The sequence below is a fragment of the Bison bison genome, unplaced genomic scaffold, assembly GCF_000754665.1.
Source record: "Bison bison bison isolate TAMUID 2011002044 unplaced genomic scaffold, Bison_UMD1.0 scf7180017864277, whole genome shotgun sequence".
Classification (NCBI taxonomy): domain Eukaryota; kingdom Metazoa; phylum Chordata; class Mammalia; order Artiodactyla; family Bovidae; genus Bison; species Bison bison.
In genome coordinates, this window is record NW_011494849.1 from 806,450 (window position 1) to 820,219 (window position 13,770).

The window sequence follows — 13,770 nt, forward strand, 5'->3', positions numbered from 1 at the left end:
CATCACTTAATGGGAAATAGATGGGGAAACAGTGGAAATAGTGTCAGACTTTATATTTTTGGGCTCCAAAATCACTGCAGATGGTGATTGCAGCCATGAAATTAAAAGACGCTTACTTCTTGGAAGAAAAGTTATGACCAACCTAGATAGCATATTGAAAAGCAGAGATATTACTTTGCCAACAGAGGTCCGTCTAGTCGAGGCTATGGTTTTTCCAGTGGTCATGTATGGATGTGAGAGTAGGACTGTGAAGAAAACTGAGCACCAAATTGATGCTTTTGAACAGTGGTGTTGGAGAAGACTCTTGAGAGTCCCTTGGACTGCAAGGAGATCCAACCAGTCCATTCTAAAGGAGATCAGCTCTGGGTGTTCTTTGGAGGGAATGATGCTGAAGCTGAAACTCCAGTACTTTGACCACCTCATTAAAGAGTTGACTTATTGGAAAAGACTCTGATGCTGGGAGGGATTGGGGGCAAGAGGAGAAGGGGATGACAGAGGATGAGATGGCTGAATGGCATCACCGATTCAATGGATGTGAGTCTGAGTGCGCTCCGAGAGTTGGTGATGGACAGGGAGGCCTGGCGTGCTGTGATTCATGGGGTCACAAAGAGTCGGACAGGACTGAGCAACTGAACTGAACTGAACTGACTGATAACAAGTGTCAGGTTGTATCGCATCATGGGTTTGATTTGTATTTCATCAATGATTTGTGATATTGTGCACTTTTTCATGTACCTATTGGACATTTGTGTGTTTTGTTTTGATAAACGTCAATTTAAATTATTTGCGCATTTTTTTTTTTTTAGAGAGAAATCATTCAAAAACTTTATTTCACAAAACATCTAAAGCACCGTAAAGAATTAATTAAAGCAACACAAATATGTAACTAGAAAATTAGTTTAAAAAACTAGTTTTAAAGGCATAGTTTTGAACATACATATATACATACATATATATACTTGAGAGATTCACATGACTCTTAATAATGCGCATTTTTTAAATCAGGTTTCTGTTTTTGTTTTTGCTGTTGAGTTGTATGAGCTACCTGTTTATTTTGGATATTAATCCTTAAAAGATACTTGGTTTGCACATATTTTCTCCTTTTCTGTAGGTTGCCCTTTTACTGTTTTGTTTGCTTCCTTTGACCTTCTTAGGTGGCTGTTGTGATAAAGTATCCACCTGGTAATGTAGGAGATGCAAATGATTCAGATTAGATCCCTGGCTCGGGAAAATCCCCTGGAGTAGGAAATGGCAATAAATGCAAATGGTAGGAAATGGAAAATTCCATGGGCAGAGGAACCTGGCAGGGCTACAGTCCATGGGTTACAAGGAATCAGACATGACTGAGTGACTGAGCACACGCACATTTTACTTTGCAGAAGCTTTCTAGTTTGACACAATTCCACTTTTCTATTTTTGCTTATTGCCTGTGCTTCTTGCTGTCATAATCAAAAAAACATTGCTAAGACCAATGTCAAAAAACCTTTTCCTATGTTTTCTTTCATCTACTAGTTTTACAGCTTCAGGTCTAATACATAAGTCTTTAATCCACTTTTAGTTGACTTCTATATGTGGTATGAAGCAGAGTCCAATTTCATTATTCTGCATGGAATAGCTAGTTTTCCCAAAATAATTTACCAAATAGTCTATCCTGTATCATTATGTGTTCTTGACACCCTTGTTGAAGATCAATTGACCATAAGTGTGAGGATTTATCTCAGGGTCCTCAGTTCTGTTACATTGTGGTTTGCCATGCCCTCCTCCAGGGGATCTTCCAGAACCAGGGATCTAACCTTCATCTCGTCTCCTATGTCTCCTGCATTGTCAAGCAGGTTCTTTACCACTAGCGTGCCACCTGGGAAGTGCATTGTTCTGTTAGAGATATTGGCCTTTTTAGTTGTTTTCTTGCAGTGTCTTTGTCTGGCTTTGTGTCAGGATGACTCTGGCCTAATAAAATGAATTTGGAAATGTTCTTTCTTCTTCTGTGTTTTTGAAGAGTTTAAGAAGGATTGATATGAATTCTATTTGAAAGATTGGTGGAACTCACCCACAAAGCCATCTGGTCCAGGGATTTTTTTAGCTGAGAGGGTTTTGATTGCTACTTCAATCACTTTATTTGTACTCATTTGTTCATGTTTCTATGTTCTCTTGATGCAATATTGGTAGGTTGTATGTTTCTGGTAATTTACTCATTTAATATTTTTTAAACTCTCTCTCTGTGAGTGTGTGTGTGTGAGTTATAAACACAAAAATATCTGGAAGGATATGTAGTAAACTCTTAATAATTATATTGCTTGGACTACAATTAGAAAGATGGGGGGGGGGGGCTTTTGTTTCAATTTCTCTATCGTTTAGTTTATTACAAAATTATACCACCATACTGTTAAAACATATTTTAAAACCACAGCCTGAAATGAATGCATAAAGGCTCAACAGGCATATTACTGATCTTCATTCAATAAGGAACAAGTTAAGTCTGGCACAGATAACCTGGGCAGGCTGATGCATCAGAAACCTAAGCCATCAACTTCCTCTCCCTTAGGAGCACTTCATCTTGCAGGTTAGCCAGTCTCCTCCAAAGTCACTTGACTGAAAGGATTTAGCAATTCTCTTCTTGCCCATGGCCATGAGGAATATTTACTTGGCAACTGTAGGTGCATCCTGGAAAGCTGGCCCACCTCTGTAGGGCAATTCTGCTTCTAACAAGGGAATGTAACTTTACATACCCTTTAATTGAAGCCAGAGCCAGATGGGCACTGATCTTATTAAAGCCATGATTGTTACCAGAAAATAACTGCAAATATGTATGGGTATTTTTGTATGTGTGTGTGCATGTGCATGTATTTTATGACACATGCCATATCCCTGAAATCTCAATTATAGAACTATCTTTCCAATTTTTTTTGTTTACAATTTACTTTATAGTTTAGCCTTATGTAGGGTGGCTATGGGGTGCCTCATATCTTTTAATGTTACATTTTGTTCTCATTATTGCATTATTGCTTTTTCCTTCTTCCAGGTGCAGCTCATCCACTATAACCACGAGCTATATACCAATGTCACAGAAGCTGCAAAGAGCCCAAACGGATTGGTGGTAGTTTCTATATTTATTAAAGTAAGTGTGTTGCATTCCTTCATTCTTCTCTTCTTACCATTTCCATCCCAATCAGAATATCAGTTTATAGTCCTGTTGAATCTTAGAAAAATAGCAAAATAACCCAAGCTGCATAGATATTACCAAAGCGAAATATCTATGTCCAATATTTATGTCCATGAGGTTTATGAAAAATAAAGACTCTTTCAGTGAGATGCAAAAACAATGAGTTTAGAGCACTGGGGCCTGAGGATCCAGGTAGTTTCTATCCTACAGAGAAAAATGATGCTGGATCCAGGGGCAGGTTCTAGGTTCCACTCATGCAGAAGAATCAGAAGAATAAATAGAAGGGGAGATGGTTTCTCACTGATACCCAACAGGATTAAAGGGCTGTCAATCAGATGACCCTTGGAAAAAGGAATAAAAAGAAAATGTGAGATGTCCCTTCCCTCCAGGCACTGCACTAAACAGTTCCCTCCAGCTTTCAGGAATTGCTCTGAGTATCATCTTTCCCTCCCAGTTTACCTCTCTCATGTAAACATCCCTGTGAATAATTAAGAAAATTCACCAATGCTGGCTTTATGACATTCTAGGGTAGCTCCATATCTCCTTGTAGTCATCATCAACAACAAACTTCCAACAAATAAAAGTTTAAGTTGTTAAATTACACAACCTTTTGACCATTGTTGGGTGAAACAGGTTTGCAAATTAAAAAAAAGAAGAAGAAGAAGAAGCACCTGTCATCAGGTGCTAGGAAAGGTCACCAACAGGACTGATACTTTCACTATAGCCAGTGGATTATGGGAAAGGCTACCACTATAGCTGGATCTCTTGAACTCCTGGCCATTGGCTTCCCTGTGTACTTTCTCACTGGCTGGACTATATCTCTTGCAGCCACTGATCCCCCATACACCTGTCTTTGCCAGGGCTCCTGTGACCCAGCAGCCAGGCCACCTCCATGCCCTGTCCTCACCAGGTCAGATCTAATTGCTTTGGGGAAGCCTCAGGAGCAGACCTCTGTGGGAGGCCCACATGCAGAGGTGGGGCTAAGGCCTTAGCTAAAGCCCAAGAATAGAGTGACTAAGGAAGAGGAATGAAAATCTTCTCGTGTAATTGCACAAGCCACAAGTTAAATCCCCATGATCATCTTGATAAACTGTGCATCTGTGGAATATATGAATGGACAATGAATTTTCCCACAACTGAAACCAGTCAGTGGGGTCAAGTACATATTATGGTTGGGCCAGCTCAGAGTCTGAGCTGCCCACACCTTGTCCATAGCAAGTCCAGAAGCCTACCTAGAGAATACTAGGGAAAGCAGAATTTGGCTGGGGATCATAGTGGGGGTAAAAACACTGACAGATGAGACACCAGGAAAATATTCTTATTGCTGTTTATATGTTCTGTTGCTGCTTTCATTATTTTTAATGCAATTTGTATTTTTCTTTTTTTTACTTTTTTTTTTTTTTTTTTACATTTTTACTTTACCTTTCCATTGTTTTGTGTTTTTAACATTTATTTTACTTTATTTTCAGTTTGTATTCTACTTTGGTTTTCTTTCTTATTTTTCTTAGTTTTGTTTTTAATTGTTCTGATTTTGTTTTTAGGTTCTTTTATTTGTCTGGTTGCTTTCTGGTTTTTTTTTTATTTTCATTGTTTTTGTTTCTTTTTTTGTATGTGTGTGTGTGTGTGTGTGTGTTTTAGTTCTTATTTTTCTTTGTTTCATTTTTCTTTTACCATCTATCTTGGGTTTTATTTGTTTCTTCATTTGTTTTCTTTTTTTAAAACTATAGTTCTTTGTTTTTGTCTTTGCCATTTGTCTTGGGTTTTGTTTGTTTATTTTCTTTCCTGACTCTTTTTTCATTGCACTGTGTGGCTTGCAGGATCATGGTTCCCTAACCAGGGGTTAGGCCTGAGCCTCTGAAGTGGGAGTGCCAAGGCCAGGACATTGGACCACTGGGGAATTCCTTGTTGATGTTCAGTCACTAAATTATGTCTGGCTCTTTGCAACCCCATGGGCTGCAACACCCCAGGCTCCTCTGCCTTTCATTATCTCATAGACTTTGCTCAAATTCACATCCATTGAGTCAATGCTGTTATCAAGCATATTCTTTACCACTGCACCACCTGGGAAATCCCAGAGAATTCTGAGACCTGGGGAATATTAATTGGCAAGATCTCAACAGAAAGTCTCTACCTTGACTCCAAGATACTTAATACATCACACTAAAAAACAAGCATAACTGGAACACAAACCCACCTATTAGCAGACAGGCTGTCTAAAGTGCTAAGCACACAGATATACCAAAACACACTACATGATGTGGGCCTGCCCATGGGAGGGATGAGACTCAGCTCTACCCACCAGAGCACAGGCACCAGTCCTTTCCAACAGGAAACCTACGCAAGCCATTGGGCCAACCTCATCTGCTGGCGGCAGATACCATAAGCAACAGGAGCAGTGGTCCTACAACCTGCAGAAAGGAAACTTCAAAGACAGTAGGTTAAATACAATGAGAAGAATAATAAATATGGCGACGCTAGTAAAAATGTAAGATCAAATAAATGAAGAGGAAATAGGCAATCTGTCTGAAAAATAATTCAGAGTAGTGATAGTAAAGATGATCCAACTCACAGAAATAAACTTGGAGGCATGCACAGAAGATGGATGAAGTGTTTAACAAAGACTTAGATGAACTAAAGAGAAAACAGTAATGAACAACACAATAACTGGAATTGAAAACACTGCTGCTGCTGCTAAGTTGCTTCAGTTGTGTCCAACTCTGTGCGACCCCATAGAGGGCAGCCCACCAGGCTGCCCTGTCCCAGGGATTCTCCAGGCAAGAACACTGGAGTTGGTTGCCATTTCCTTCTCCAATGCATGAAAGTGAAAAGTGAAAGTGAAGTCTCTCAGTCCTGTCTGACTCTTAGCAACCCCATGGACTGCAGCCTACCAGGCTCCTGCATCCATGGGATTTTTCCAGGCAAGAGTACTGGAGTGGGGTGCCATTGCCTTCTCCACTAGATGGGGTCTAAAAGTTCCTCCAGATATTAATTCCACAGACTCAAGTTGGCAAAAACACCCTGCGCTCCAGGGACATCCTAAGGAAATCATAATGCCTTAACCTCGAAAATGAGGATGAGGAGGTGGTAGTTTTTCAGAAAGGAAATGTCACTTGGGTCCTTCCTGCACTGGGAGCTGCACTGACAGATCACGGTTCAGCCTGGAGTCGTAATTCACGAAACAGTGAAACTCGTTTCCCAGGGTGAGTGTGTTCTGGAATAAACTTGCACATCTTCACTCCAAGCAGCTTTGCTGCCACCGCCTCCATGACAACACCTGTGCACAGCAGAATCTTTCCCCGGGTCAGGAGCTTGATGGTTTCTGACATTTTCCTAAGACATTCCTCCAAGAGATAGGGGTGATCTGCCATGACGATGGCAAAGCTGTGTGTGGTGATCCTCTCGGGTAAGTCCACAGGGTTCTTGTAGTCATAGTAGACAAAGTCCTTTCCGTATACGGCAAACCTCCGGTTGTACTCAAATATGCAGAGGAAGACATCGTCTCTGTGCTGCTCTCTCAGCTTCTGGTAGACGCTGGGGGCGCTCACACACGCTATTCTGCCACCCTCCCCGGCAGCTGCCAAGGCGTCCTCAGCAAGGTACAGGGCCGTCTCCGGGCAGTACCAGAACTGGCTCACCCGCCAGTTCTCTTCTATTATCCCCATGTTGTACTTGTCATGACCACGGAGGTGAGAGTGGTGCTGCTGCTGCTCAGCATAAAATTCCTGCAGAGCTGCAAGGGTGTATGAAGAAAGCTGGGAGCAGGGGGCCTCGTCTTCGCAGTCACTCATTTCACACCCTGACTGTGTCGGGAGATGCGGACGAGCAGAGTAGGGGCAAGCTCCTCACTCCACTTGCTGCTTGACTCCACGCATGCTCTGTAGCCCGGGGCCTGGTCGGGCAGCCAGCTGCGTCTGCACGTGCACACTAGAAGGAATCGCGGCTGCTGCTGCTAAGTCGCTTCAGTCATGTCAGACTCTGTGCAACCCATAGACAGCAGCTCACCAGGCTCCCCCATCCCTGGGATTCTCCAGGCAAGAATACTGGAGTGGGTTGCCATTTCCTTCTCCAATGCTGGAAGGTGAAAAGTCAAAGTAAAGTCGCTCAGTTGTGTCCGGCCCTCAGCGACCCCATGGACTGCAGCCTTCCAGGCTCCTCCTTCCATGGGATTTTCCAGGCAAGAGTACTGGAGTGGGGTGCCATTGCCTTCTCTGAAGGAATCACTAGAAGGAATCAATAGCAGAATAACTGAGGCAGAAGAAAGGATAAGTGACAAAGAAGATAGAAAGGTGGAAATAACTTCTGCAAATCAGAATAAAGAAAAAAGAATGAAAAGAAATGAAGACTGTCTCAGAGACCTCTGTAACAACACTAAACACAATAACATACAAGTAATAGGGGTCTCAGAAGAAAAAGAGATAGAGAAAATGTCCTATAAAATATTTCAAAAGACTTATAGTTGAAAATTTCCCTAACATGGGAAAAGAAATAGTCGCCCAAGTCTGGGAAGCAAAGAGAATCTCATACAGGGTACAACCCAAGAAGAAACACACCAAGACATATATTAAACTAACAAAAATTAAAAGAAAAATAATAAAAGCAGCAAGGGAAAAATAAGAAATAACATATCAGGGAATCCTAAGGTATCAGTTAATGTTTCAGCAGAAACTCTGCAATCCAGAAGGGAGTGGCAGGATATATTTAAAGTAATGAAAGGGGAAAACCTACAACCAAAATTACTCTATCTAGCAAGGATCTCATTAATATTCAAAAGAGAAATCAAAAGCTTCACAGATAAGCAAAAGCTGAGAGAATTCAGTACTAACAAACTAGCTTTATAAAAATTGCTGAAAAAACTTCTCTAGATGCTAAACACAAGAAAAGAAAAAAGAACTAAAAAAACAAACCCAACACAATTAAGTAAATGGCAAGAGAAACATACATACTGATAATTACCTTAAATGTAAGAGGATTAAATGTGTCAGCAAAAAGACACAGATTGCTGAATGGATTCTAAAAAAAGTTCATATGTACTGTCCACAAGAAGTCTACTTCAGACCTAGGGACACATACAGACAGAAAATAAGGAGAAGAAAAAATATATTCAATGCAAATGTAAATAAAAAGAGAGGGGGAATACCAATAGTCATATCAGAAAAAAAAAAAAAAAAGACTTTAAATTAACAACTGTTACAAGAGACAAGGAAGGGCACTACATAATGATCATGAGATCAACCCAAGAAGAAGATATAACACCTGTAACTATTTATGCACCTAATATAGGAGCACCTTAATACATAAAGCAAATGCTAACAGCCATAAAAAGGGAAATCAATAATAACACAATAATAGTGGGGTACTTTAACATCCCAAGCATACCAATGGACTGATCATCCAGACAAAAAATTTAATAAGAAAACAAAGACCTTAAATGACACATTAAAACAGAGACTTAATTGATATTTTTAGGACATTACATGTAAAAACAGCAGAATACACTTATTTTTTCTCAAGTGCACACAAAACTTTCTCCAGGATAGGTCATATATTAAGTAAGAAAACAGTGCAGTTCAGTTCAGTCTCTCAGTCGTGTCCAACTCTTTGCGACCCCATGAATTGCAGCACGCCAGGCCTCCCTGTCCATCACCAACTCCCGGAGTTCACTCAAACTCACGTCCATCGAGTCAGTGATTCCATCCAGCCATCACATCCTCCATCATCCCCTTCTCCTCCTGCCCCCAATCCGTCCCAGCATCAGTCTTTTCCAATGAGTCAACTCTTCACATGAGGTGGCCAAAGTACTGGAGTTTCAGCTTTAGCATCATTCCTTCCAAAGAAATCCCAGGGCTGATCTCCTTCAAGTCTTGGTAAATTTAAGAATATTGAAATTGCATAAAGTATCTTTTCCAACTATAGCACTATAAAATTAGGATTCAATTACAGGGGAAAAACAACAACAACAACAACAACAACAGTAAAAACCACAAACACATGGAGACTAAATACTATGCTACTAAAGGGGACGACAGAGGATGAGATGGCTGGATGGCATCACTGACTCGATGGATGTGAATCTGAATGAACTCCGGGAGTTGGTGATGGACAGGGAGGCCTGGTGTGCTGCGATTCATGGGGTCTCAAAGAGTCGGACATGACTAAGTGACTGATCTGATCTGATCTGAAGTAGCCAAAAGATTACTGAGGAAATCAAAGAGAAATTTAAAAATACTTAGAAATAAATGACAATGAAAACACAAAAACCTGAAGCCTATATGATGCAGCAAAAGCAATTCTAAGAGTGAAGTTAATAGAAATGCAATCCTACCTCAAGATTCAAGAATAATCTCAAATATACAACTTAACCTTACAACTAAAGCAACTAGAGAAAGAAGAAAAAGTTAGTAGGAGAAAAAAAGTTATAAGGTCAGAGCAGAAATAAATGAAATAGAAATTAAGAAAACAATAGCAAATATCAATGAAACTAAAAGTTCATTGTTTGAGAAGATTTTTTTTTAATAAATTGATCAACCTCAGCCAGATTCCCCAAGGGGAAAAAAAGGGAAGAGACTCAAATCAATAAAACTATAAATGAAAAAGGAGAGATTATGAAATAAAATTCAATCAAATTAATATAACTGACACTGCAGAAATATAAAGGATCATAAGGGAGTACTGCAAACAACTAAATGCAATAAAATGGGAAATCTGGAAGAAATTAACAAATTTCGTAAAAGGGAAAACCTCCCAAGGTTGAACCAGAAAGAATCAGAAAATATTAACAGACCAATCACAAGTAATAAAAATGAAACTCGGATTAAAAATCTTTCAATAGACAAAAGTCCAGAACCAGATGGCTTCACAGATAAATCCTATCAAGCACTTAGAGATGAGCTAGTGCCTATTGTTCTCAAACTTTTCCAAAAATATTACAGAGAGAGGAACACTCCCACACTCATTCTACAAGGCCACTATCACCCTAATACCAAAACCAGACAAAGATATGCCAAAAAACAGCTCAATATTGCCAATAAATATAGATGTGCTATTCCTCAACAAAATACTAGCGATCGGAATCCAACAATACATTAAGAGAATTATACATCATGATCAAACAGGGTTTATCCAAGGGATGTAAGGATTCATCAGTATATGCAAATTGATCAATGTGCTAAAACATATTAACAAACTGTAAAATAAAAACCATATGCCACGTGATCATCTCAGTAGATGCAGAAAAAAACTTTTGGCAAAATTCAACACCCATTTAGGATTAAAAAAAAATGTCTGCATAAAATGGATATAGAGGGAACATACTTCAACACAATAAAACCTATATATGACAAAGCTCCTGCAAACAAACTCCTCAATGGTGAAAATTTGAAAGCATTTCCTCTAAGATCAGGAACCAGACAAGGGATTGTCCTCTCTCACCATTATTATTCAACATAATCTTGGAAGTATACTAGTCACAGCAATCAGAGAAGGAAAAGAAATAAAAGGAATCCAAATTGAAAAAAAAAAAAAAAAGTAAAACTGTCATTGTTTGCAGATGACATGATACTATTCATAGAAAACCTAAAGATGCCACCAGAAAACTTCTAGAGCTAATCAATGAATTTCGTAAAGTCACAAGAGACAGAATTAATACACAGAAATCTGAACCCCTATATGCCAACAATGGACCATCAGAAAGAGAAATCAAGAAAATAATCTCATTTACCATTGCAATAAAAATAATAAAATACCTAGGGATAAACCAGACTGGTTGCAAATAGGAAAAGGAGTACGTCAAGGCTGTATATTGTCACCCTGCTTATTTAACTGATATACAGAGTACATCATGAGAAACGCTGGGCTGGAAGAAGCACAAGCTGGAATCAAGATTGCTGGGAGAAATATCAATAACCTCAGATATGCAGATGACACCACCCTTATGGCAGAAAGTGAAGAGGAACTCAAAAGCCTCTTGATGAAGGTGAAAGAGGAGAGTGAAAAGGTTGGTTTAAAGCTCAACATTCAGAAAACAAAGATCATGGCATCGGGTCCCATCACTTCCTGGCAAATAGATGGGGAAACAGTGGAAACAGTGTCAGACTTTATATTTTTGGGCTCCAAAATCACTACAGATGATAACTGCAGCCATGAAATTAAAAGATGCTTACTCCTTGGAAGGAAAGTTATAACCAACCTAGATAGCATATTGAAAAGCAGAGACAGTACTTTGCCAACAAAGGTTCATCTAGTCAAGGCTATGGTTTTTCCAGTGGTCATGTATGGATGTGAGAGTTGGACTGTGAAGAAAGCTGAGCGCTGAAGAATTGATGCTTTTGAACTGTGGTGTTGGAGAAGACTCCTGAGAGTCCCTTGTACTGCAAGGAGATCCAAGCAGTCCATTCTGAAGATTCAAGAATGATCTCACTTTTTCATTAAGGGAAAAAAAAAAAAAAAAAGAATGATCTCAAATATACAACTTAACCTTACAACTAAAGCAACTAGAGAAAGAAGAAAAAGTTAGGAGAAAAAAAAGTTATAAGGTCAGAGCAGAAATAACAAGCAGTCCATTCTGAAGGAGATCAGCCCTGGGATTTCTTTGGAAGAAATGATGCTAAAGCTGATTGGCTACCTCATGCGAAGAGTTGACTTATTGGAAAATACTCTGATGCTGGGAGGGATTGGGAGTAGGAGGAGAAGGGGATGACAGAGAATGAGATAGCTGGATGGCATCACTGACTCGATGGACATGAGTCTGAGTGAACTCTGGGAGTTGGTGATGGACAATGAGGCCTGGTGTGCTGCAATTCATGGGGTCACTAAGAGTCGGACACGACTGAGCAACTGAACTGAAGGAGGCAAAAGATCTGTATGCAGAAAACTATAAAATAAGATTTAAAAAAATCAAAGATGACACAAACAAGTAGAAAGATAGGTCATATCCTCGGATTCAAAGAATCAATATTCTGAAAATGACTATATTACCCAAAGCAATCTACAGATTCAATGAAACTCCATCAAATCACTGATGACATTTTTCACAGAACTTAGAACAGAAAATTATACAATTTGTATAGAAATACAAAAGGTCCTGAAAAGCCAAATCAATCTTGAGGAAAAGAAACAGCTGGGCAATCAGGCTCCCTGACTGAAGGGGTACAGTCATCAAGACAGTATGGTAGTGGCACAAAAAAACAGAAATGCAGATCAATAGAAGAGTATAAGAAAACCAGAGATAAACTCACACACCTATGAACCTTGTCACGCACCTTATCTTTGACAAACGAGACAGGAGTATATAATGGAGAAAAGATAACCTCTTAAGAAATGGTGCCAGGAAAACTGGACAGGTACATGTGAAATAATAAAATCAGAACACTCTAACACCATGTACAAAAATAAACTCAAAATGATTTAAAGACCTAAAGGTAAGGTAGGATAATATAAATTCTTAGAGGAAAACATAGGCAGAATACTCTATGACATAAATTGCAGGAGGATCTTTTTTGAGCCACCTCCTAGAGTAATAAAAATAAAACAAAAATTAACAAATGGGACCTAATTAAACTTAAAAGCTTTTGCATAGCAAAGGAAACCATAAACAAGATGAAAAGGCAACTCTCAGAATTGGAGAAAATATTTGCAAATGGAACAACTGACAAAAGATTAATCTCTAAAATATAATTTATATATTCAATATAAAAAAACTCAATTAAAAATTGGTCTGAAGACCTAAACAGATATTTATCCAAAAAATACATACGGATGGCCCACAAAGCCATGAAAAGATGCTTAACATCACTAATTCCTAGAGAAATGTAAATCAAAACTACAATGATGTATCACCTCACACCAGCTAGCCTGTCATTAAAAAAATCTACAAAAAATTGTAAAGCAATTATCCTCCAATTAAAAATTTTTTTTTAAATTATACAAACAATAAATGCTGGAGAGAGTGTGGAGAAAAGTAAACCCTTTTGCTGTTGGTGTGAATGTAAATTGATGCAGCCACAATGGAAAACCATATGGAGGTTCCTTAAAAAAACTAAAAATAAAACTACCGTATGACCCAGCAACACTACTACTGTTCTTATACCCAGACAAAGCCATAATTCAAAAGGACACATGCACCCCAATGTTCATTGTAACACTATTTACAATAGCCATGGCATGAAATCAATCTAAATATCCATCAACAGAGGAATAGATAAAGAATATATGAGATACATATATATATATATACACACACACACACAATGGGATATTACTTAGCCATTAAAAGGAACAATACTGGGTCATTTGTAGAGACTATCATACCTAGATAGTGGACCTAGATAATGGACCTAGAAACTATCATACAGAGTACAGTAAGACAGAAAGAGAAAAACCAAGTATCATGTATTAACACATATATGTGGTATCTAGAAAAATGGTATACATGATCTTATTTGCAAAACAGAAATAGAGAATATGCTAACAGATATAGCATACAAATATATGGACACCAAGGTGAGAAGGAGGGGTTGGATGATTTGAGAAATTGGAATTGACATATAACACCATTGTTACTATATATAAAATAGATAACTAATGAGGACCTACTGTGTAGCACAGGGAATGTT

General features: G+C 38.8%; 1 protein-coding gene and 1 pseudogene across 1 annotated transcript in view; one reads left to right on the forward strand and one right to left on the reverse strand.

The window, feature by feature from the left end:
* Positions 1–13,770, forward strand: part of CA10 (carbonic anhydrase X) — a 737,308-nt gene that overhangs the window by 706,900 nt on the left and 16,638 nt on the right. The window contains exon 6 of the mRNA XM_010848877.1: positions 3,020–3,115. Coding sequence (XP_010847179.1) covers positions 3,020–3,115 — 96 coding nt within the window. The remainder of the gene's footprint in view (positions 1–3,019; positions 3,116–13,770) is intronic.
* Positions 6,307–6,948, reverse strand: LOC104995130 (annotated as a pseudogene).